Here is a 26,847-nt window from a genome sequence, read left to right on the forward strand (position 1 = left end):
CGCTGAGAGAGACTCTAAACCGCAAAAGGCACCCTGTTCCTGTTATGCCTAGTGCTAAATACTTTATGGGCCCTGGTCAACGCTTGTGCTCTGCATAAGGAATAGGGGATTCAGCCATAGTTATACTCCCTACGTTCACCCACAAGAAATCTAGCTAATGCGTGATTTAGGCTAATTGAAATGTATACTGCCATACCTCCATTTCCCGTTATGATGCAAATTTTGTATCTTTTTAAATTTTATTTCACCTTTATTTAACCAGGTAGGCCAGTTGAGAACAAGTTGTCATTTACAACTGCGACCTGGCCAAGATAAAGCAAAGCAGTGCGACACAAACAACACAGGGTTACACATGGGATAAACAAACGTAGTCAATAACACAATAGAATAATCTATATACAGTGTGTGCAAATGTAGTAAGATTAAGGGAGGTAAGGCAATAAATAGGCCATAGCGACATAATAATGACTATTTAGAAATTAAACACTGGAGTGATACAGTAGATGTGCAGAAGATGAATGTGCAAGTAGAAATACTGGGGTGCAAAGGAACAAAAAAAAAAAAACAATATGGGTATGAGGTAGGTGAGAGGCTATTTACAGATGGGCTGTGTACAGGTGCAATGATCGGTAAGATTCTCTGACAGCTGATGCTTAAAGTTAGTGAGGGAGATATAAGACTAAGATTTTTGCAATTCGTTCCAGTCATTGGCAGCAGAGAACTGGAAGGAAAGGCGGCCAAAGTAGGAGTTGGCTTTGGGGATGACCAGTGAAATATACCTGCTGGAGCACGTGCTACGGGTGGGTGCTGCTATGGTGACAAGTGAGCTGAGATAAAGCAGGGCTTTACCTAGCAAAGACTTATAGATGACCTGGAGCCAGTGGGTTTGGCGACGAATATGAAGCAAGGGCCAGCCAATGAGAGCAAACAGGTCGCCGTGGCGAGTAGGATATAGGGCTTTGGTGACAAAACGGATGGCACTGTGATAGACTACATCCAGTTTGCAGTTGGAGGCTATTTTGTAAATGACATCGCCGAAGTCAAGGATCGGTAGGATAGTCAATTTTGCAAGGGTTTGTTTGGCAGCATGAGTGAAGGATGTTTTGTTGTGAAATATGAAGCCGATTCTAGATTTCATTTTGGATTGGAGATGTTTAATGTGAGTCTGGAAGGAGAGTTTACAGTCTAACCAGACACCTAGGTATTTGTAGTTGTCCACATATTCTAATTCAGAACCGTCTAGAGTAGTCATGCTAGACGGGCGGGCGGGTGCAGGCAGTTAATTTTACTTGCAATTAAGAGCAGATGGAGGACACGGAAGGAGTGTTGTATGGCATTAAAGCTTGTCTGGAAGTTTGTTAACACAGTGTCCAAAGAAGGGCCAGAAGTATACAGAATGGTGTCGTCTGAGTAGAGGTGGATCAGAGAAGAATCACCAGCAGCAAGAGCGACATCATTGATATATGCAGAGAAAAGAGTTGGCCCGAGAATTAAACCCTGTGGCACCCCCATAGAGACTGCCAGAAGTCCGGACAACAGGCCCTCCAATTTGACACACTGAACTCTGATCTGAGAAGTAGTTTATGAACCAGACGAGGCAGTCATTTGAGAAACCAAGGCTGTTGAGTATGCCGATGAGAATGCAGTGGTTGATAGATTCGAAAGCCTTGGCCAGGTCGATGAAGACGACTGCATAGTATTGTATTTGATCTATGGCGGTTATGATATCATTTAGGACTTTGAGGGTGGCTGATCTGTTTGGGTCTAGAGTGTCTCCCCTTTTGAAGACCTTAGAAAGGCAGGGTAGGATAGATTTAGGTCTGTACCAGTTTGGGTCTAGAGTGTCCCCCTTCGAAGAGGGGGATGACCGCGGCAGCTTTCCCATCTTTAGGGATCTCAGATGATACGAAAGAGAGGTTGAACAGGCTAGTAATAGGGGTTGCAACAATTGCGGCGGATAATTTTATAAAGGGTTGGTCCAGATTGTCTAGCCCAGCTGATTTTTAGGGGTCCAGACTTTGCAGCTCTTTCAGAACATATCTGGATTTGGGTGAAGGAGAAATGGGGAGGCTTGGGCAAGTTGCTGTTGACCGGGGTAGGGGTAGCCAGGTGGAAAGCATGGCCAGCAGTAGAAAAATGCTCATTGAAATTCTCGATTATTGTAGATTATCGTAGATTCTTTTTTCTTTCAAAAACAAAGACATTTCTAGGTGACCCCAAACTTTTGAATGGTGGTGTATATTTACAAAACAATAGGTGGGGTTGGTAAAGATACAGACAATTACATAGATAAAAGCCACAATCCATCTGCAATATTAAAGCTGATCCCCCCCCACACACACACACTCCTAATTGATGGTGAATAACAACAATTTATTCTAATGCTGTGTTACCAAACAAAGCATTCCTCCTACACAAGCCTCTACGGTTTGGCTTTATAAAGAGCATTTTGGGGGAGTGCTGAGCAGTGCGGTGTTACCTTGTAGGCCTTCATGATGTCCACAGTGTCCACGGCTGTCTGCTCCAGCACCCCCTGGTTCTGCAGCAGCGTCCGCACTGTCTCTTCCATCCTGCACATGCACACACACACACACACAAACAGAGACGGAAGAAGAAGGGGGAGATTGGTTTAGAGCCAGCAACACAAGAGGGGACGGTGGGTTTTGGATCGTACCCCAGTCCCTTCCCACCACAGTATGTGGTACACCACACAATGTGGTGCTGAATGGGTACATATGGTGCTGGGGAGGTTCAGAAGTGCATCCACTGAGGCAGAGTATTGCCTGCCTGCCTCTGCCTCAGTGACTCTATGGGACTTGTGATTACTGTTGTGCCTCGATTTTTGTGCCAAATAATGATTTCTCTCAATGCAAACCAGAGACTTTTACACCACAGCCTATATCAATATTCTACACCTCACCCCTGATTCCCATATGAATTACTACAATGGTATTACCTTTTGCTCTACATTCTCCCCTGGCCTATTCCAGTTTTTTTTTTTAAACACATCCAGTGAGAGTTGGATCTTTAGGGAGATTGTCTAGGATAGGGCTCCCTCCATTGACCCGGCTGAAAATAGGCCTACAAGTCAGAGTACAAAGAGATGGAGCGATGAAACCACAGTGACATTTCAGGAGAGGAATACCATTGTGGAGCAGGGAGAGAAGGCCAGACTTTGCTAAAACGAAGTCGAATTCCAAATCATCACACGGACAAAGCCAGGGACACAGCCAGGGACCTAGCCAGGGACCTACTGTAGCCAGGTACATAACCATAGGATGGACAGATGGGTGTGTCACAAGAGCACTATCTTAGGAACGGCATTTCAACATTTCATGGGCAAAGAGACAGCAAAAGGACAGATAACATCAAGTTATCTTGACAGCATTAGGAAAACTACTTGTGTCTCACTGAGTTCCCTGTCAGTGTCAGTCACCTTTAAGTGGTGACACTTCTGATCATCCCTTCAACAGTTGACAGTTGACACTGTTAATTGTTCAGGCTTTAACACACTCTGGAGAAGACAACTCAGTCACGTTTGTTGTTTTGTTCTTACATCTGAGATCAGGGAGATTTTGCCTGTTTTCCCATCGCGGTTTTCACAGTTGAACTGTTGCACGACGGCAAAGCCGCGGCTTCAGCGTAGGCAGGGCTGTGCTCTGCCATCGTAGTAGCCACGCAATCTGGCAGGCTGAGTTGAAAGCCAGAGAAAAGCCGGCTATAATCAGGCCTAGCTAGCTGACTGACTGAGAGGCTGAGTGAGTAGTCAGGTCTATGGCAGATTGCTGTAGCCCGCTGCTTAGGACACTGTCCTTAATCACTGTGGTCAGGGATAAGGGGTGTGGGACTGGGACATTGTAGTCAGGCCAGGTCAAGGACTTTATGACTGAATGACATACTAAATCAGATTAGTATGGTATTGGAAGTAACCAACATGTGGTAACTGACTCATTCAGAGTTGATTGACTTAATATTAGTTGGGAAGCAGATATGGCTGAGCTGAAACACAGTGGGATTCAGTCAGCCTCTGCACAAACCTACCAGTGTGTCTACAGTATGACCAGGGTCATGAGTTTTTACTGGTCAGATCATGTCGTAAGGAATAACTCCTGGCCCTTACTTTGATTCACTAGATGAATAGGAGAGCAAAGGCATTACTTACCCAATATTTACATTGATACTGTATTATGAAAGGTTATAAAAAATAAAATAAAATCCTGCTTCATGAAAACAACTTTATTTCACTATTTCATTCCCTCAAAATCTTTTCTTCACTAAAAAAAAACATATTCAAATCAGATTCTCCACATTCTCCGCCACATTACCAGACAGACAGAACGTCACTGTGTAGAGAGGTAGTGGTCTGACCCCAGTGACCTCTACATGGCTAAGTGACAGGATGATGGGGGCCTTTGATGTTCCTCTCCTCTGGCTGGCCTGTGTTGTGGATGAGGACTAGGGGCTCTAGGCCGGAGGTCTGGTGGCTGCGGCTAGCCAGCACCTGAAAGGGTCTCTTTGTGTATTTTTAATAGGGGCTGATTCAGGGCAGATCACGAGAGCACATGGTGTGCCTCAAAAGTCCCAACAAGCAATGCTGGACACGCCCAGGCCCATTCTGAATCTACAACCTGGCCAGGAGATATGGGCTGAAAAATTCCCCTGCAGCAAACACGCTCGTACACACTCGCACACACAAGGCTTCCAGTGCTGATTTGAAGGGAATGACTTCAACATGCGTCGGATTCCCCAGACTGTTTGGTCACAGGGTCCTGTATGTGCACCATATAAGCAGAGAGAGAGAGAGAGAGAGAGCCGAGGGGGATAAAGGGACCATGGATATGGATGGAAGCCACTGCAGAGAGGTGACAAAGTCTGACTTCATAGTACATGCTGAGCTACAAGGTGCCTGACACCATACCGTGACGGTCAGAATGCTATTCTATGAATCAGGAATGTCCAGGACTAGTTGTAAATGCTCTGCTGAACAGCTTATTCTAATAGTTAACCAATAGCTACCCGGAACATCTGCACACGGACGGCATCCCCAGCCGCACCCTCAGAGCAAGCGCAGACCAGCTGGCCGGTGTGTTTACGGACATATTCAATCAATCCCTATACCAGTCTGCTGTTCCCACATGCTTCAAGAGGGCCACCATTGTTCCTGTTCCCAAGAAAGCTAAGGTAACTGAGCTAAACGACTACCGCCCAACATCCGTCATCATGAAGTGCTTTGAGAGACTAGTCAAGGACCATATCACCTCCACCCTACCTGACACCCTTGACCCACTCCAATTTGCTTACCGCCCAAATAGGTCCACAGACGATGCAATCTCAACCACACTGCACACTGCCCTAACCCATCTGGACAAGAGGAATACCTATGTGAGAATGCTGTTCATCGACTACAGCTCGGCATTCAACACCATAGTACCCTCCAAGCTCGTCATCAAGCTCGAGACCCTGGGTCTCGACCCCGCCCTGTGCAACTGGGTACTGGACTTCCTGACGGGCCGCCCCAGGTGGTGAGGGTAGGCAACAACATCTCCTCCCCGCTGATCCTCAACACTGGGGCCCCACAAGGGTGCGTTCTGAGCCCTCTCCTGTACTCCCTGTTCACCCACGACTGCGTGGCCATGCACGCCTCCAACTCAATCATCAAGTTTGCGGACGACACAACAGTGGTAGGCTTGATTACCAACAACGACGAGACGGCCTACAGGGAGGAGGTGAGGGCCCTCAGAGTGTGGTGTCAGGAAAATAACCTCACACTCAACGTCAACAAAACTAAGGAGATGATTGTGGACTTCAGGAAACAGCAGAGGGAACACCCCCATCCACATCGATGGAACAGTAGTGGAGAGGGTAGCAAGTTTTAAGTTCCTCGGCATACACATCACAGACAAACTGAATTGGTCCACTCACACAGACAGCATCGTGAGGAAGGCGCAGCAGCGCCTCTTCAACCTCAGGAGGCTGAAGAAATTTGGCTTGTCACCAAAAGCACTCACAAACTTCTACAGATGCACAATCGAGAGCATCCTGGCGGGCTGTATCACCGCCTGGTATGGCAACTGCACCGCCCTCAACCGTAAGGCTCTCCAGAGGGTAGTGAGGTCTGCACAACGCATCACCGGGGGCAAACTACCTGCCCTCCAGGACACCTACACCACCCGATGCTACAGGAAGGCCATAAAGATCATCAAGGACATCAACCACCCGAGCCACTGCCTGTTCACCCCGCTGCCATCCAGAAGGCGAGGTCAGTACAGGTGCATCAAAGCTGGGACCGAGAGACTGAAAAACAGCTTCTATCTCAAGGCCATCAGACTGTTAAACAGCCACCACTAACATTGAGTGGCTACTGCCAACACACTGTCAATGACACTGACTCTACTCCAGCCACTTTAATCATGGGAATTGATGGGAAATGATGTAAATATTTCACTAGCCACTTTAAACAATGCTACCTTATATAATGTTACTTACCCTACATTGTTCATCTCATATGCATACGTTGATACTGTACTCTATATCATCGACTGCATCCTTATGTAATACATGTATCACTAGCCACTTTAACTATGCCACTTGGTTTACATACTTATCTCATATGCATATACTGTATCGATATCATCTACTGTATCTTGCCTATGCTGCTCTGTACCATCACTCATTCATATATCCTTATGTACATATTCTTTATCCCCTTACACTGTGTATGACAGTAGTTTTTTTTGGAATTGTTAGTTAGATTACTTGCTCGTTATTACTGCATTGTCGGAACTAGAAGCACAAGCATTTCGCTACACTCGCATTAACATCTGCTAACCATGTGTATGTGACAAATAAAATTTGATTTGATTTGATTTGACACTATCTTTTGACTCATCACATACGCTGCTGCTACGGTTTACTATCTGTCACTTTATTCCTACTTGTATATGTACAGTACATATCTACCTCAATTACGTCGTACCCCTGCACATCGAGTCAGTACTGGTACCCTGGGAATATAGCCATGTTGTCGTTACTCGTGTATTTACTCCTCGTATTATTTTTCTAGTATTTCTCTTTTTTTCTCTCTACATTGTTGGGAAGGGCCCGTAGGTAAGCACTCCACTGTTAGTATCCACCTGTTGTTTACAAAGCACGTGAAAAATCCAATTTGATTCGATTTAATGCCATGGCGTGGTAATGCCATGACAATTCATGAAGCTATGACATGTCGTAACGCTATGACATGATGTAAATGCTGCAGCATTGGCATTCAAAAGCTACATATGAGAGGAAGCCAAACAAATCTTTATCGGGTATCTTTTCAGCTACTAGCCTACAATTTACATATGACACATCTCATTCCTCAGCACCATACATGACTAAGGGAGATTAGCTACACACACAGTGACCTGAAGATAACATTTAGTTCTATTGTCTCTGTCGTCCTCTTGAAAGGCGGGTTCAAGTTTAGCTCCCATTAATTCTAACCACATTTCTCCCTCCGATTCATCTGGGGGAGCATCACAAATAGGACTGTCTTGGACAATTACCCCTGATAATCACATTTTGATGGTGTACTGATTAGGAATTATTGTGTTTTCTGAAGCTATTTAGTAGTATAATTTGCGAGGACAGGGGAGGGAGATCCACAAGGTTGTTTTGAGCGCATAATGCTTTTTAATTTAAAAAAATGAATGGTTTATATGTAATCAAATAGAGTGAGAACGGTTTAAAAGATCCTGGGTGTTTATTTCATTTATCTCTAATAATAAACTTTGATTAAGATCCTAACTGTAATCCATCGACAATTTCAAAACATCCTTAATGTGGTTACAATCTCAGTGGTTGTATGTGACCTTCTATTGAGGACCTCGCTGGAGAAGAGGGAGGAAGGGAAGGATGGAGGGATGGATTAAAGAAAGCAAAGCCTGACTCGTTTGACCCCCAGACTGCAACAGCTGAATTTCAAACACGTCGGCAACAGCCAGGAAGTACAATTAAGTCTCCAATCAATCTCCAGCCCCAGGTATCAGGCACACACACACACACACACACAATCCAATGGGGAAAGGAAGCCAGATGTCTGAATGAGCTGAATGAGGTGTGTTTGACAAGTCATCAGAACATGCAAACCATTGATGGACCAAACTGGCCTGTTAGAGGTAGAGCACCCTGTGTGGTGGTCTCCCCTGCTTCCTGTGTCTCACATTACTCATGTCTCAGCTGCTTTCAGATGGCCCAAACATTGACACACAGATTTGCAGCTTCCTGCCATTAAAGCCATGAAAACGTTCACCGCCGTCCAGACTTCAAATGGGACGCCATTTTTATCACCTGTCAATAAAAACTATCAAGCGCTATTCCGGGTGTAGAACGGATACTAGTGAAATTAAATTAGTTCTCAGAGGTACCTCTTACAATGCTTCATGCACAACCAAGGATTTAGCAAAAGAACGACACACACACACACACACAGATCTTTAAAACGCTCACACTGATCAGATTGCCTCAACTTACCCCATGTTGCTGAATTTGGGTCCGTTGGGGTTCTTACAAACATCCTTTCTCCTAAACAATGCCACAAACACCGTGCACACTTCCCTAAGCTCCATGGGGACAAGCAGACGGACCAGCCAGCCTGCTCTCAGCACTCAGTGTCACCGGATGACCCAGACACAGATCAAAATGTGGGTCCGCTAAAATAGGCCAGTCAACAATCATACAAGCCTGAGTGCTTTTCCCATCGAACAGACACTGCCAGCATGTTTGGATGGTCGTCCGTTAGCTGGTCGCTGGCTTGGAATCATGAACCACACACAACCCACAGGCCAGTCTCAACCAGTCTCGCTTTCTATGAGGTGGCCTGCCTTGTGGTGGGGTCATTATCCTGCCTTGTGGTGGGGTCATTAGCTGTCCTAGTCAGGATCATGGTCTGGTAAGGGAAGTCCAAAGGGAGGGAGAAGTAAAGGGGGAGGGAAACCCTTTCCCATATGTCCCATGTTAAGCCTGAGCTAGAGGAGGACAGCCCCTGCTGTGTCGAAGCTAGGCTAGGCTACGACCAGGGATCAGGTCTGTGGCCACAGGGGGGAAGCCAGGATAGGGATCACTCAGCCTGGGATGAGTGTGAGGGATGGATAGGTGGAGGGGTGGATGGATGGATGGATGGATGGACAGCAGACATGTGGAACTTTATTAGCTGCCAGGAATTAGGGAGGCTGAGTTTAAACCAGCACTTTCTATTGCTATGTAAGTGACTGCTGTGTCGTCATGTCAATACTGTGCACAAGCAATAATCCCACAAATTGACAGACGGGCAGACAGACAAAGACAAACAGACGTATTTCTCAGGACACATATTACCATGATAGAGAAAGAGTGAGACCGTGAGCGGGTTGGATTGATCTATCTGGCTACTGCAGCCTCCGGGCTCATTGGGAATAGCCATGGTCCAAACTCTCACTCCATCAACACGGTATTAGGAGCTGAGCTCTCCCAAACCCCCCATTAACCAGGTTCGACAAAGGCAGAATTTGAAAAGTCTTGAGCCCCCCTCCCACAAAAAAAAAAAGAGTAGGGAACAATCATCAGGTTGTGGCTGGATTGGGGTCACGAGGGGTCACCATGACTTGATGGATAAATATTATTATCGCCTTATCTTCACCTGGCAGCAGCTCCTGAAAAACTCACCCAAACTATCCGACTCAGCATTGCGAAGTTCCATTTTCCCGGTTGAACACTCTTTTTCTTATTTCCACTAAATCTCCTCCACCTCTATAAATGCATGTAATTGCCCGGCAGGCCGATAGATTAAGCTAAGCTACTTCTTTATCCTCTTTCAAACTTTTGTTTTGTGTTTTTTCGACCAGAATGGGTCATTGTAGTGGGGACTCTCCTGGCCTCTACCCTCTCCTCCTACCTTAGAAGGCACTTTAGAGACCTGGACCCCTAATAAAGCCCTCAGGACAAATGCTGTTGGCGTCTCTGCACTCGTTCTCTGACCAAGCGATACACATCCAGTTTTGTTTAAAGCGGAAAACGGGGGGGGCATCGTTCCCCTTTAGCACAGGGGAAGCATTACAAATGCCTTAAACCCTAGGACCACTGGCTCTTTCAAGTTACCTTTGACCTCTGACAATGAGACATGCATGACGGGGAGGCAGGAGGACATCAAAGGGACGAGTGAGACAGTCAGAGGCCAGGCAGGCCAAGGCAGTCATGTCACTGTTTTATAGCCTCCTATTCTTCTGAGAGAGATAACGACAACCTCCAGGATGCTTCCACCATTTTCATTTCATTTGAGTGAAGTACCGTGTCACATAGGGTACAATTCTCACAAACATGCGACCAAAAACTCACTGCACGGACATACGGATAAGACTTGAGTTAATTCTTCCACCTCTTTTCCCTCCTTTAGTTGAGGTTGGTGTTCAAGCAAATCCATTATGTTTTTCCACGTGTACATCTCTGGCCATAGGAAGCAGTTAGCAGTGAGCTGGGAGCATAGGAAACAGTTATTAGTAAGCAGTTAGCAGTGAGCTAGCAGTGAGCCAAGGGGCTCCCAGCAGAGGCCTCTAGCCCTCTGAGGCTCCCAGGGGATCTGCGGTAGGGTTATGTGGGTGTGTGTGTGTGTGACTGCATATTTGCGTGTGAAGGGTAGCATGTGCGGCCCACATGCAGCACAGAATATCACTGACGGGCCCCAGAGGAGACACTTAGGGAGGATGACAGGATGAATCGTATTACTCCACAGCACAGCTGTCACGTCCTGACCTTAGTTCCTTTTTTATGTCTATTTTAGTTTGGTCAGGGTGTGAGTTGGGCTGGGCATTCTATGTGTTGTTCTATGTTTTTGTATTTCTGTGTTTGGCCTGGGATGGTTCTCAATCAGAGGCAGCTGTTTATCGTTGTCTCTGATTGAGAACCATACTTAGGCAGCCTGTTTTCCCACTATGATTTGTGGGTAGTTGTTTTCTGTCTTTGTATGTAGTTTACCAGACGGAAATGTTTCGGTTGTTCTTTTTGTTACTTTGTATTTTTAGTGTTCAGTACTATTGATTAAAATGACGAACACTTACCACGCTGCATATTGGTCCGTTCCTTCCTACTCCTCCTCAGAAGAGGAGGAAAACCGTTACAACAGCCAGGAGCACAGCAGTCCCGCAACTGCGCCCCCCCCAACCTCCTCAAACCTCCCCCTGTCTGGATGCTCCTCTTGGGGCATGGAGAGGAGAAGGTGGCTTGTGGTCAGGTTCTCTCCCCTCTACACACAACCTGCTGAGGTCCTTGTACATTCCCTATCATAAGCATCTACTGTGCTTGGCATTGCTACTATGTAATGAAGTACAGGGTCATTTCAAGTTAGATGTGGCTCCCATGTTGAGTTCAAAAATGTTTATACATCTGTACAGCAATACCCAGAGCCATGTATTAAAATAATTTGGCCAGGTTTTGGAGCGGACGCCATGTTAGCGCCTTTATTGTCGACATTGTGATGAGGTAACAATAGGAGAGCGCCTCTCAAAATCCCCTATGAAATGACCTGCTGTGAACAATCAAAACAGAGCAGCGAATTTAACCGACTTTTTATTGATCAGCATTCGGGATAAGGTTTTTGAAAAGGATCCAAAATGAACAGAACAAGGTGGAAGCATCCATTAACACAATAGCAACGGCTATAGAGGAGAAAGAAACCTCACTGGCTCAACCCTCGAAATAAATGACTTTAGTAGCGGCTATTAAGGCACAAGTGTCTCTATGCATTGACCATGCGTATCAGTCTACGTGCCTGATCATGTGTGGACAGGTGTTCATTTTACGCCATAGACAGCGCCTGCCTGCCTGCTTGACGAGTGCCACCGCCACCAGATCCATACAACTTCCATAAGGTCACTGCATATTCCATGTCACTGTGCCACGGGCAGTCTGCTGGTCTGCATCCTACCCAACGGCAGCCCTTTGAACAATGGCAAGACAGGAAAGCCTTGATCATGTGTGACCCAACGGATGCCCTACTTTCACACAGGCTTGTAATCTGACCTCGTTTAGTATGCCTGTAAAATATCATCATAACCAACATGGTTAATCCGTAGCGGAAGTGAATTAGTGTGTGTGTGTGTGTGTGCGCACGCGTGTCAGTGATTTAAGAGTGCAGATTAAAGTAGGGTGTGTGTATCAGGTCTTGGTTACAGACATAGATTACACAGTGCTAATAAGTATATTTTTGATCAGTGATCTCCCCTCCCACTAACGACTCTGTCACCACTATACAGTAATGATAGACAGACTGTTTCATCTGAATAACCTCTCCAAGTTGATCAGCCTCTGAAATTAAATAACATTTCAAAACCTCCCCTAATCCCCCTAAATAAACTCAATCATTCCAATTCCCTGACTACTTTGGAACTCCTGTAACTCGGTTAATTGCGGCACAAGGGAGGGTGGGGACAGAGAAATATAAAATCATAAACAAACAAACCCTCTAATAATGTGGGTGGTTTAAATATAGAACTGACACTTATTATCAGTCTAACCGTCTCCAATCCATCGCTAATGTGTCTGACGGCTGTGAATGGAACAGCAAAGTCTGATGGCTGTGAATGGAACAGCAACGTCTGATGGCTGTGAGTGGAACAGCAACGTCTGATGGCTGTGAGTGGAACTGCAAAGTCTGATGGCTGTGAGTGGAACAGCAAAGTCTGATGGCTGTGAGTGGAACTGCAAAGTCTGATGGCTGTGAGTGGAACTGCAAAGTCTGATGGCTGTGAGTGGAACTGCAAAGTCTGATGGCTGTGAATGGAACAGCAACGTCTGATGGCTGTGAGTGGAACAGCAAAGTCTGATGGCTGTGAGTGGAACAGCAAAGTCTGATGGCTGTGAATGGAACAGCAACATCTGATGGCTGTGAATGGAACAGCAAAGTCTGATGGCTGTGAGTGGAACTGCAAAGTCTGATGGCTGTGAATGGAACAGCAACATCTGATGGCTGTGAATGGAACAGCAACATCTGATGGCTGTGAATGGAACAGCAAAGTCTGATGGCTGTGAGTGGAACAGCAAAGTCTGATGGCTGTGAATGGAACAGCAACATCTGATGGCTGTGAGTGGAACAGCAACATCTGATGGCTGTGAATGGAACAGCAACATCTGATGGCTGTGAGTGGAACTGCAAAGTCTGATGGCTGTGAGTGGAACAGCAAAGTCTGATGGCTGTGAATGGAACAGCAAAGTCTGATGGCTGTGAATGGAACAGCAACATCTGATGGCTGTGAGTAGAACAGCAAGGTCTGATGGCTGTGAGTGGAACTGCAAAATCTGATGGCTGTGAATGGAACAGCAAAGTCTGATGGCTGTGAGTGGAACAGCAACATCTGATGGCTGTGAGTGGAACAGCAAGGTCTGATGGCTGTGAGTGGAACTGCAAAGTCTGATGGCTGTGAGTGGAACAGCAAGGTCTGATGGCTGTGAATGGAACAGCAAAGTCTGATGGCTGTGAGTGGAACTGCAAAGTCTGACGGCTGTGAGTGGAACAGCAAAGTCTGATGGCTGTGAGTGGAACAGCAAGGTCTTATGGCTGTGAGTGGAACTGCAAAGTCTGATGGCTGTGAGTGGAACTGCAAAGTCTGATGGCTGTGAGTGGAACAGCAAAGTCTGATGGCTGTGAGTGGAACAGCAAGGTCTTATGGCTGTGAGTGGAACTGCAAAGTCTGATGGCTGTGAGTGGAACTGCAAAGTCTGATGGCTGTGAGTGGAACAGCAAAGTCTGATGGCTGTGAGTGGAACTGCAAAATCTGATGGCTGTGAATGGAACAGCAAAGTCTGATGGCTGTGAGTGGAACAGCAAAGTCTGACGGCTGTGAGTGGAACTGCAAAGTCTGATGGCTGTGAGTGGAACAGCAAAGTCTGATGGCTGTGAGTGGAACAGCAAGGTCTTATGGCTGTGAGTGGAACAGCAAAGTAGCTTCAAAGAATATCAAATGAGAATTGTTTTTCCTCAAGACACCACCAGATGTGCGGGGTGTGGACCAGCGCCACAAATCAACTCCGCAGCTGCTCAGACCGAGGGGCCCTGTTTGAAATGCTTCAAATGAAACACTTTGGGGCTGGTATTGGGTGTTTGATTAGCCTAAAAGGGCATTGATCTCTGAACATGAGTGCACACAGACGCAATCACCGAGCTCACTGGGAATCAGGGGAATGTGTGTGTTAGCTAGCTAGCTGTGGCCGGGCGATAACTTGCCAGTACAGCTGTGGCCCGAAGCGCGCTAACACACTAACGAGGTAAGCACATGACCATGGTCTGTAGTATTGTTTGTATAGCCTGACCCTATGGTCTCTCTCCTCTCCTCCCTTCCCCTCTCTCAGTCTGTGGTAATTGTGGGGGCCAGCTTCAGCAGTCTGAAACCAAGCATGATTCTCCAAACAACACATCTGGACTTGAACGTCCATCCACTCATTTCTGCCTGTTTGCATCATCCTACCCCCCCCCCCCATCAGTAGCGTGCAGACAGAATACTCCACAGAGTTGTAAATCTAGACCAATAGTCATCATCTGCTGTTGTTATTAATACTCACAAGCCTGTAGTCCATATGTCTCCCATATCCTGACAAGGAACACAACTTGTGGAGGCAAAACTGATTGAAAGTCAAGGAGAGCATAGGTCAGTATCTTGGAGTTAGGCATTCGATTAGCCAGCATATTATTGCAGGTGGCCATGACCTTATACACAACACATAGGCTTTAGTATGCAGGTTTAAGAGTTCTCCAGCATGCTACCGAGTATTCCAGAGTACAGTAGACAAGTGTTGAAGACAAATAGAGACAGTGAGAAGCAGAACGAGCCCGGATCTTTCATTACCTGAAAACTGCTTCCCTCATCTTCAGGCCAAACCCTAAGTGGAAACTTTTGATGGGGGGCCCCAGTGGCCCCCGGGTCCCCCGGTCTCTGCCTGTCCACAGGACATCCTGTCTGACTGTAGGGAGGAGGGAGGGGTGGAGGAGGGCTAGACAGCTGAGGGTGATGTGACTCAGCCTCTCCTTAAAATCCAGTCCAGTCTGGTCAACTTCTAGTGAGGTCCATACAGCCACCTTCTTTCACCTCCATCTTCCGCAACTTGTCTATGTAACTCTGCTCCTGTCCTACTAACTGGTCAAACTTCAGCCCTCGAGAAGTTGGTCTCCCGTTGTCCTCTGTCCTCTTTCTACAGTGTCTGGCCAATGTGTGTGTGTAAATAGCCTACAGGGTGGGCTGTGTGGGCTCTAAGTCTTCTACTAATCCCTGAGTTTTAATGACGACCAATCTGGAAGCTAGCTCCCTGAGGGCTGACCCAAGTCAGGGGCCGACCATGTGACCTTCCTGCTGGGGTCTCCTCCCCTTTAATGCTCAGCTGGATAGGGGATGGGGGAGGGTGTGTGTGTGTGTGTGTGTGTTTGGGGTTCGAGTGTGTGAGTGACCAGTCCCTTAAGGAATGCAGACCTGCTGATCTAAGGACAGACATGAACACAAAGGAAAACACAAAACTGGGAACCGAGACTATGACGTCTTTTTGTGTACAAAATGGAGAAGAAAGCCAGACGACCGACTACTGAACGATTGTTTTGATCAGGTTCCTGCCCTTACATTCACCTCCCAAAAAGAAAGCACCGAGGCACATCAGGAAGCAAACACACATCCCCGCTGGGGCTAGTAAGAAGCTGTGCTTCCCTGGGGTTCGTCTGGCTTCACTCTCCCTGATCAGAGAGAAGGAAGAAGGGAGACAGCGAGGTGCTACAGATCTAATAAGGAGCTCATTAACATAACTCTCTCATATCATCACAGAACACCTTGGTCTTCCAAAACAGAAGATTGGAAAGCAACCTGGTCTCAGAGCATTTCGTATTATTCTGTAGGTAAATCTGGGACACTCCATTTAGTATGATATGTTACGTTTCATATGGTATGTATTAATTTGTGGATGTCCATCACCCATTTTGTATGATATGTTACGAATTACTATTCATATTTTATATTTACAAATTTGCTAAACAAATGATATATTACGTATTCTAACTAGGTGGCTAATGTTAGATAGGTTAGGGGTTAGGGTTAAGGTTAGGGGAAGGGTTAGCTAACATGCAAAGTAGCTGCAATGTAGTTGAAAAGTTGGAAATTTGATAAAATGCTAAAGTTGTCCATGATTAGATTCGCACTCAAAACTTTAGGTTTACTAGACATTCACATTTGGGTTGCTAGACATTGCATCATACGCCTGTCCATCCACCTTGACTAACCAACCTACTTTCGTTTTTGTCTTAAGTAACCATACCAAACATAACATATCATACTAATTTGAGCATCCCGAATTTACATTTACTATGTTACGTCTAGTCTATGAGACCAGGCTGTGGAAAGGCAAAACTAAAACAGACTCGAATAACTTCACAAAAAATGGTGTCATGTTATGTTAAAGGAAGTTCGACTGAAAAAATATGGTTCTGTTACATATAGACAGCCCTTTAAGACAGGCCCATAAAGGCTCATAACATTGTTATAAAGCATTATTCCTGCAGGCTATGAAGGTTTTACCAAAATATTGATATGTGGTATTTTATCTTTATCTTATTTGGAGTGGTCCTTTATAAGATGTTTCATGACTGAAAGTTAGAGGTTCTATTCTAACCTTATTTCAATGCACTATCATCATTCAATGTGACTTCATTTATAAAGATACTCAAATACATTTTTGCCAGTCTATTTAAGGCGGTTATCACATATAGCCCTCTTTAAAAGAACTGATCTCAGTCCTCTTTAAAAGTGAACTCTGGGGCTAAAAAAAATTGCAAAAGAACTCAGTTCTCGCTCTATTCTCACTGCCCTTGCCTTTGAATGAGAACTCAACTCTTTTGCCAATTCACTTCACCTATTTTGTGGCCCGAGGCCTCTTTGAATTCACATTGTTATGTTTAGAAAGGAACTCATATTTTTTCCCAACATTCACCTAATGCATTCTGGGTTTTAACAAAGTGCTGGAGAAGCCATTCCATCCGAACATGTTATCAGACAGCTAGATATACCTACTCACATTTTGGAAGCTAATAGACTGCATTTATTTAAAATATGAGGCGTAATAATAATGATCAGAAGATAATATTTACATGAATATGCACTGCTCAAAAAAATAAAGGGAACACTTAAACAACACAATGTAACTCCAAGTCAATCACACTTCTGTGAAATCAAACTGTCCACTTAGGAAGCAACACTGATTGACAATAAATTTCACATGCTGTTGTGCAAATGGAATAGACAACAGGTGGAAATTACAGGCAATTAGCAAGACACCCCCAATAAAGGAGTGGTTCTGCAGGTGATAACCACAGACCATTTCTCATTTCCTATGCTTCCTGGCTGATGTTTTGGTCACTTTTGAATGCTGGCGGTGCTTTCACTCTAGTGGTAGCATGAGACGGAGTCTACAACCCACACAAGTGGGTCAGGTAGTGCAGCTCATCCAGGATGGAACATCAATGTGAGCTGTGGCAAGAAGGTTTGCTGTGTCTGTCAGCGTAGTGCCAGAGCATGGAGGCGCTACCAGGAGACAGGCCAGTACATCAGGAGACGTGGAGGAGGCCGAAGGAGGGCAACAACCCAGCAGCAGGACCGCTACCTCCGCCTTTGTGCAAGGAGGAGCAGGAGGAGCACTGCCAGAGCCCTGCTAAATGACCTCCAGCAGGCCACAAATGTGCATGTGTCTGCTCAGACGGTCAGAAACAGACTCCATGAGGGTGGTATGAGGGCCCGACGTCCACAGCTGGGGGTTGTGCTTACAGCCCAACACCGTGCAGGACGTTTGGCATTTGCCAGAGAACCAAGATTGGCAAATTCGCCACTGGCACCCTGTGCTCTTCACAGATGAAAGCAGGTTCACACTGAGCACGTGACAGACGTGACAGAGTCTGGAGACGCCGTGGAGAACGTTCTGCTGCCTGCAACATCCTCCAGCATGACCGGTTTGGCGGTGGGTCAGTCATGGTGTGGGGTGGCATTTCTTTGGGGGCCGCACAGCCTCCATGTGCTCGCCAGAGGTAGCCTGACTGCCATTAGGTACCGAGATGAGATCCTCAGACCCCTTGTGAGACCAGATGCTGGTGCGGTTGGCCCTGGGTTCCTCCTAATGCAAGACAATGCTAGATCTCATGTGGCTGGAGTGTGTCAGCAGTTCCTGCAAGAGGAAGGCATTGATGCTATGGACTGGCCCGCCCATTCCCCAGACCTGAATCCAATTGAGCACATCTGGGACATCATGTCTCGCTCCATCCACCAATGCCACGTTGCACCACAGACTGTCCAGGAGTTGGCGGATGCTTTAGTCCAGGTCTGGGAGGAGATCCCTCAGGAGACCATCCGTCACCTCATCAGGATTATGCCCAGGCGTTGTAGGGAGGTCATACAGGCACGTGGAGGCCACACACACTACTGAGCCTCATTTTCACTTGTTTTAAGGACATTACATCAAAGTTGGATCAGCCTGTAGTGTGGTTTTCCACTTTAATTTTGAGTGTCACTCCAAATCCAGACCTCCAATGGGTTGATACATTTGATTTCCATTGATAATTTTTGTATGATTTTGTTGTCAGCATATTCAACTATGTAAAGAAAAAAGTATTTAATAAAAATATTTCATTCATTCAGATCTAGGATGTGTTATTTTAGTGTTCCCTTTATTTTTTGAGCAGTGTATTATTGATAACAGAATAAATAGCAGAATAATAACTGCAGATGAAATAATGCTGTAATTGAAAATTGTACACCCAACGCCCCTTTAAGAGCTAGCATTGAATCACCAAAATATGTTGTTGCCTTCCTACACTATTCAAACCCCATAATCGAATAACAGTTTACAAGGCTCTCAGCCTTTATACAACATATTGCAAAAAAAAAATCTCAGCACATCGTGTCAGTACAAAACTCCAAACAAATGTTGTAATGTCTGTGCATCTCTAATCAATATCCAAAAACAGCACGTTTTCTTTCTGCGAACCTACACGTCATCATCTTCTCTCTTTGTGAGGGGATATGTCAGAGGAAACGGTGTTGCAGTAGTCTAGTGTGTGGTGCCGGAATAATGAGAAGCGAACCTGGGGAGCTTTGTGTTCACACTGCCCTAAAAAAGGGAACCGGCCAGTGGAATTCAAGAGAACCAAACTCAGACCACCTCTCGAGATGGTCTCAGTTCGGGTTTGCTTCAGGGGCACTTTTGAGGGGTCTGATTTCCTTTGGAGTGTTCACACTGCACAAAAAGAAATCTGCAAAAATTGTCTCAAAGAGGCCAAGTGTGAAAACACCCTAAGAGATTAGATGTCAACCTCCATAATTTCTGGATATTATCTATGAGTACACATTCATGGGATGAGGCTACTATCCTCTTCTGATGAGAAATGAATGGTAGGCTATGTCTGCATCCCAAATTGCACCATATTCCCTATATAGTTCACTACTTTCAAGCAGGGACCATAGGGCTCTAGTCAAAAGTAGTGCATTATGTAGGGAATAGGGTGCCATTTGGGACGTAGAATGTGTTGCCTAGCTGTATGCAGGGCACGTAGGTTCTATCCTTGACAACCAAAGAAACAGGTACAATGGAAGGTTATTTCACTGGAGAATCAGATTTTAGTGGGATTGCAAGTAATAATTCAGGTAACAATATAGTAATGAAATGCCCCTTTTGGATGGCACAAAATGCTCAATCATCCTGAACTAAGCACTACACACAGTGTGTGTGTGTGTGTGTGTGTGTGTGTGTGTGTCAGTGACTTACGAGTGCAGAGCTGGCATTATCAAGTGGGTCAAAGGTTCAGGCTGAAGACAGTGTGAGCAGTCTGCTGACTGACTGGTTTGCTGGCTGGTAAGCTCATAATTAAAGTGACCACACAGATGTCCCATCTGCCACTACGACCACCGCCACACATTACTGGCTCTCATGTAAACATGATAATCCAATGAGAGGCCGGGTACACATGCAAAACACACACACACACAAACACAACACACACGTATGCAATAAACACACAAGCACACACACACGTACGCAATAAACACACACACACACACGTAGCGCAATAAACACACAAGCACACACACACACACACACACCGACGCAGCCAGACACTCCAACATACAAAAACAAACATTATGTATTCAACAAGACACTGAGTCTCTCTAAACCCATTTATCTCCTCTATGTCCTGTCACTGCAGGGAAACCTCCTTTAATAGGCACTGAAAGGTACAGAAACAAGAGCAATACAATGACAAAGAAACACATTTCTAGCAATGCCTGTTGAAATTACTGCTATCCACCACCACTGACAATGAGCAATACAGGGAGAATTATACCAGTTGAGCAATGCCAAGCACTTCATCTCCTATAGTGTTCAGTGTGGTGGGAAAGTGTCTTTTCGCTGAGCATTATAAGGACATAATGGAGTCCCCGTCTACATTGTTCTTCCACAGTCTAGGGGCCGAGGAGGCATGCAGTCATCCACAGGAGTCACAGCCAATAAGAACAATCCGTCTGGAGAGAGGCAACCGCCCGGCGACGGAAGCATCTGTCACAAAGGGACTAGAGCAGGACCCAATCACAGATAAGCCTAATATATTTTCCCCCTACACACATACATGCACACCCAGTCTAGCCTGCCTCGCTTATTCGGGCTCTGGGACATCGGGCGTCGTTATGCTAACGCTATCAGCTGATTCATTCGTCCACGCCAGCGATAGCCCAGAATATAAACAGATCTGAGATCAGCCTAGACTCTGGATGATGTGACAGAACACATAATAAGGCTATGGCTGGTTGAGTCAGACACTGATTGGGGATCAGACTGATGGCAGCCATAACTGAGGCAGTCAGGGAAGGGCGATATGAATAGGGACAAAGACTGGCGACAGGCACTTATGTAAACAAAATACGACGTCTCCGCCGCTCACTGACTTTTATTAGATCTCTGTGTTGAATGATCTGTGCCCGATTCCTCAGGCATTATTCCATATGGAGGGGGGCAGCTAGCTACTATACAGACACACAATAGCAAGTCTGAGCTGACTGTGTTGTCTGTGCTGACTGCAAAATCTAATCCATGCTGAACACCCACATGGATAAAGTAATTCCGCGACAGAATGAATATGTTGATGGATACGCATATAGATAGTGGTGACAGGATGCCACAGCCAAGACATGATACGGAGTTGTGGGGCATGGGTATGTTGAGCTTGTGGGCTGGAACGACAATGTCCCATGATGATTGTTTAACAACTTCTAGTTCATTAAGTTTGACACCATATAGAATTATTGGGTTCTACGTTAATTAACGTGACTTTAATTGATGTGCATTGCAGTGTGTTAGCCATCAAGGCTGTTGTGAATGCGGTTGAGTGAAGCGGGTGAGTTGCCACAATAGCCACTACACTGTAACACATCTGACATTCCTTGGAGGCATGGGTTCGAATCCCACTTCTTGACATCATTGTTGCGATTTTGGGGGATGCTAGAACTCCAGACGCCTTGACCAAGGGCAGCGACAGGAACCACTAGCCCACAAACACCCTTTGGAGAGCAGTTTGCGGTCTTAAGAACATCAGATTTCTTACAATACTCATTTATTTTCATTTATTTATTTTTTTACCTTTATTTAACTAGGCAAGTCAGTTAAGAACAAATTCTTATTTTCAATGACAGCCTAGGAACGGTGGGTTAATTAACTGCCTTGTTCAGGGGCAGAACGACAGATTTTTAACTTGTCAGCTCGGGGATTTGATTTTGCAACCTTTCGGTTACTAGTCCAACGCTCTAACCACTAGGCTACCTGCAAAACTTAGAGAAGAAACACTAATACCATAGCTGGACTTGTACCATAGCTGGACTTGTACCATAGCTGGACTAACCCCATAGTTAAACACTACATGACAACAATGACCCACCACGGTTAGAGGTCATTCTGCACAACTAACTCCAGGCAACTAACTTCAGTTACAAAGTCAGACTATTTTAATATGACAGATTTTCCTCACCCAATTTAAAATGGGAAGATAAGGGCTCATTCTAAAAATCCACGGGTTATTCTCGTAAGGCAGTGCATTGAATGACTATCTCCTAATTATGACATCAGTTCCGAGCTGAGTGGTGCTGAGTAGTGAATTCTTTCACATACTGTCACACCTCAATGAGCCTGTAGCAAGAAGGAAATGACCATATAGTAAAGGGGAAATGGAGTCTCGAAGCAGTAGTCATTCTTCACGGTCAGAGAACTGACAAAGACTTCATTCTTACTTCATTTTAAATGCTGGAGAGATAAAAAAAAATGTGTCTTTCAATACAGTCAAGGTTGACTGATGAAGTAATACACCAAGAGATAGGTCTATATTCTCCAATGAAGTGGAGAAAGGTACGAGGAGAGATGGACTGCAATAAAGATTTCTCGGCACAAAAATGTTTAAACAGAGATGGCTAATGAACCAAAGACAGTGTAATTTTAGGGGGGTGTAAATTAAAATTGGCTCCTAGTTTGAAACCTGTGGCAAAGTCTGTTGCATTAACGTCTTTGGCATTACGTCAATGGGTACAGTAGTGCAATCTGATGGTAGCATGCACAGAATGTATCTAGGCCTACAGTATATAGGTTGTGTCTGACCTGTGTCATGCAGTAGTGGTACAGTAAGCTGGTGGAGCCTACTGGTCTGTTGTCATGGTGCATGTGGCGGTGTGTGTGTGTGTGTGTGTGTGTGTGTGTGTGTGTGTGGACCAGAAGTCCCCACAAGAATAGTAAACGGAAAAATACCCACCAGGTCAAATGCTATTTCTAGGGGGTTTAGGGTTAAGGTTAGAATAGTGTTGGGGTTAGAATTAGGTTTTGGGTTAGGGTTAGGTACTAGGGTTTGGTTTAGGGTTATGGTTAGGTTTTTGGGTTAGGGTTAAGGTTAAGGTAAGGGTACAGGTTAGGGTTAAGGTTAGGTTTAGGGGTTAGGGAAAATTGGATTTTGAATGGGACTGATTTGCAAGGTTAGCTGCGCAAGACTGTTTGTGTGCGAGCGTGTGTGCATAGGGGCTGCGTGTTACCTGGAGAAGTGTTGCTGTAGTGAAACCATCTGCGCTCGGCCCAGCTCCGACTCGTCCGTCACCTCCCGAAGCCGCTTCTCACTGTCCAATCGCAGGCGTCGCTCTTCCTCTAGCACATGAATCAGCTTTTGTCGCTGTGGGAGAAAGGACAGTCAGGTTAGCTGCTGGTTTTAATATGTGTTGTTACCAGCCAACACAGTTAGAGAGATAGAAAAGCCACCAGCAACATAGACTAAAGTCTGAGTATCTACATGTCACAAATATATTTTTCATAATATCCATTTCATAATATCTATGTCATAATATCTATGTCATAACATTTATGTCATAACATTTATTTCAGCAGTGTATTTGTAATTTTACAGTTCAGGAGAACCATACCATGTAACTAGAGCTCTAACTAGAGCTCCTAAAGCCAACCCAGTTGCCATGGCACAAAATGGATACCCAGTGTAATGCAGCACCCTTAACTGTAATAAAACAAAGATGTTGATTCAAATAGACGGCAACCAGCAACCATTGTAAGGCAACCAGCAACCATTGTAAGGCAACCAGCAACCATTGTAAGGCAACCAGCAATCATTGTAAGGCAACCAGCAACCATTGTAAGGCAACCAGCAACCATTGTAAGGCAACCAGCAACCATTGTAAGGCAACCAGCAATCATTGTAAGGCAACCAGCAACCATTGTAAGGCAACCAGCAACCATTGTAAGGCAACCAGCAATCATTGTAAGGCAACCAGCAACCATTGTAAGGCAACCAGCAACCATTGTAAGGCAACCAGCAACCATTGTAAGGCAACCAGCAATCATATTGCAGCTGTGGTAATAAGTTAAATCTTGAACCCTGATGACCTAACGCTGATACACAATCTATGTCTCAATTTTATCAAGGCTTAAAAATCCTTCTTTAACCTGTCTCCTCTCCTTCACCTACACCTACTGAAGTGGATTTAACAAGTGACATCAATAAGGGATCATAGCTTTCAACTGGATTATCCTGGGCAGTCTATGTCATGGAAAGAGCAGGTGTCATTAATGTTTTGTACACTCACTTAAACCCTGCTGCCAGAATCACAGTGGAAAACAACTGCACTAACGCTGAATTTGTCTTTCCTAAACATGGTTTTGAAAGACTCCACTGCAGGCTCACTGCTGAAAGATGATCAACTTTCGCTATAGAGTCTCGGAAAGTAGAAAAGCTTCTGAACATCCATTTTCTTTTCTATGATCCTAATTGGAACATGCACTATGTCCTGAAGCCTCAGAAGTTACTCCTCCAGAGAGAAAAAAACAGTCCTCGGTTCAGATTCTACACTTCAGATTCTACACTTCAAAGGCTGTGCGGGCTGGCCTGCCGTCCTGTCTGGCCATCTCAAGGAAGAGGTTTCAAGTCAATGATAACGTTGGGGTTCTGTGGTAAAGTTGTGTGGGGCCAAACACTGCCTGCTTTACATCTAAACGTCCACAAGCTGGTTGAGTTTGGGGTTTCCACTTGAAGACACTGTACAACTGAAAACATGATGTGGAGATAATTAGTGCACCAACTTCCTCCAGTCTCCACGTGGCCAAATGAGTTACAGGAAGTGACAGATGTAACTATTGATCACTGCATGCTGGGTAAGCCTCTTAGCTGTACAGTAGGTTTAACCACTCAACCATCTCCCTCTGTCGAGGGTGTAATACGCTTCTTGCCAAAAGATAAGGTTGTTATCTTTTGGCAAAGGAGAGGCCTTGACACTGTGTTGAAAACAATAACGGTACAAAGTGAAAGGAACACTGCCACTACCTCGCTCTCCAACTAATGTGCATGAATCGAGGAGCAAACTGATTTGAAGAGGAAATTGGACATATCCTCCTCATGTCCGCCAAGAGTTACTGAATTTCCTCTTCACTTGAACCCTCTAACATACAGTACAATATTAGGGGGCTGTGATCATAGCAAAGGAAAATCGTGCCTGGAATAATGCAGATACTGATTACCGTTCTTTATAGCATGTTTCATGGACATTCCATGATATATCTCATTCACAGTGAAGGTTATAGGGGATGCCTCGAAAGGAAGGAAAGAAAAGGGGATACCTAGTCAGATGCACAGCTGAATGCATTCAACCAAAATGTGTCTTCCGCATTTAATGACTCAGAGAGGTGTGGGGGGCGGCCTTAAAATTGACATCATCGGCACCTTGAGCTTTTGTTGTTGGGGGTTAACCGCCTTGCTCAAGGGCAGAATGGTAGATTTCTTTCCACCTTGTTGGCTCAGGGATTCTAACCAGCAACTTTTCGGTTACTGGTCCAAACGCTACACAGCAAAGCCACCAAGGCCATGGGTAGCTGACTATGGCTGTCTTACAATAGAGGGTGAAATGCACATTTCTTCATGTGTGTCATTCACACTGAACATTGTAGTGGATGCTTCAACATAGACTACAAGCCCATGGGAAGTTGACTGAATATATGGATGTCTTAATAATTTATTATATGGAGGTCTCACTATGCGGACGTCTCACTATGCGGACGTCTCACTATGCGGACGTCTCACTATGCGGACGTCTCACTATACGGACGTCTCATTATACGGACGTCTCTCTATACGGACGTCTCACTATACGGACGTCTCACTATACGGACGTCTCACTATACGGACGTCTCACTATACGGACGTCTCACTACGGACGTCTCACTATACGGACGTCTCACTATACGGACGTCTCACTATACGGACGTCTCACTATACGGACGTCTCACTATACGGACGTCTCACTATACGGACGTCTCACTATACGGACGTCTCACTATACAGACGTCTCACTATACAGACGTCTCACTATACGGACGTCTCACTATGCGGACGTCTCACTATGCGGACGTCTCACTATACGGACGTCTCACTATACGGACGTCTCACTATGCGGACGTCTCACTATGCGGACGTCTCTCTATACGGACGTCTCACTATGCGGACGTCTCACTATACAGACGTCTCACTATACGGACGTCTCACTATACGGACGTCTCACTATACGGACGTCTCACTATACGGACGTCTCACTACACGGACGTCTCACTATACGGACGTCTCACTATACGGACGTCTCACTATACGGACGTCTCACTATACGGACGTCTCACTATACGGACGTCTCACTACACGGACGTCTCACTACACGGACGTCTCACTATACGGACGTCTCACTATACGGACGTCTCACTATACAGACATCTTATAAAAGCATGCCTCCCATCTCCTGACGTCCTTCTGTTCTCTGTACTGTTGTCCTGAACAAGGTCCGTTAGTGACTGCATCTGAACAGAAAGACTAAAAGGTGCTTAATAATAAATACATTGGTAGGCCATTCAATTTAAAGTGCTGAGTCACTGTAATTGAGTGAATAACCTTGTCCTATATCAACTAGTTCAACACTCCATGAGGAACAGAGCCTTAGAGCAAACAAAGTATGGCCTTTCCTTCACCTCTGTTAAAAAAATATACAGGTATAAAATATTTACCTTTCGTGGCTATCACACATAAAACATGAGTTCATTTGAAAAAGTAATAATGAACAAACTTCTTTAATCGTCATCATTGTGTTACTTCTGAAATATGCAACACTACCAAGATCTTCTTCATTAGGTTGTCCGTTGCATGGTAACCAAGATGGACAATCTCACAAGACAAGTACTGCAGGGCCATCTAGTGGCTATTGAACAACACACTAGCTCAAGCAGCATACAGGAGAGGAACCAAGGAGCTTACCG

At 45.3% G+C, this 26,847-nt stretch overlaps 1 protein-coding gene across 1 annotated transcript in view; it reads right to left on the minus strand.

The window, feature by feature from the left end:
* LOC112266486 (nck-associated protein 5) overlaps positions 1 to 26,847 on the minus strand; it is a 163,203-nt gene that overhangs the window by 52,948 nt on the left and 83,408 nt on the right. Inside the window, exons 5-6 of the mRNA XM_042296645.1 lie at positions 23,088 to 23,221; positions 2,480 to 2,570 (exon numbers count right to left, since the gene is read on the minus strand). Of these exons, the coding sequence (XP_042152579.1) occupies positions 2,480 to 2,570; positions 23,088 to 23,221 (225 nt within the window). The remainder of the gene's footprint in view (positions 1 to 2,479; positions 2,571 to 23,087; positions 23,222 to 26,847) is intronic.

The sequence above is a fragment of the Oncorhynchus tshawytscha genome, linkage group LG14 (genome assembly GCF_018296145.1).
Source record: "Oncorhynchus tshawytscha isolate Ot180627B linkage group LG14, Otsh_v2.0, whole genome shotgun sequence".
Taxonomy (NCBI): Eukaryota; Metazoa; Chordata; class Actinopteri; order Salmoniformes; family Salmonidae; genus Oncorhynchus; species Oncorhynchus tshawytscha.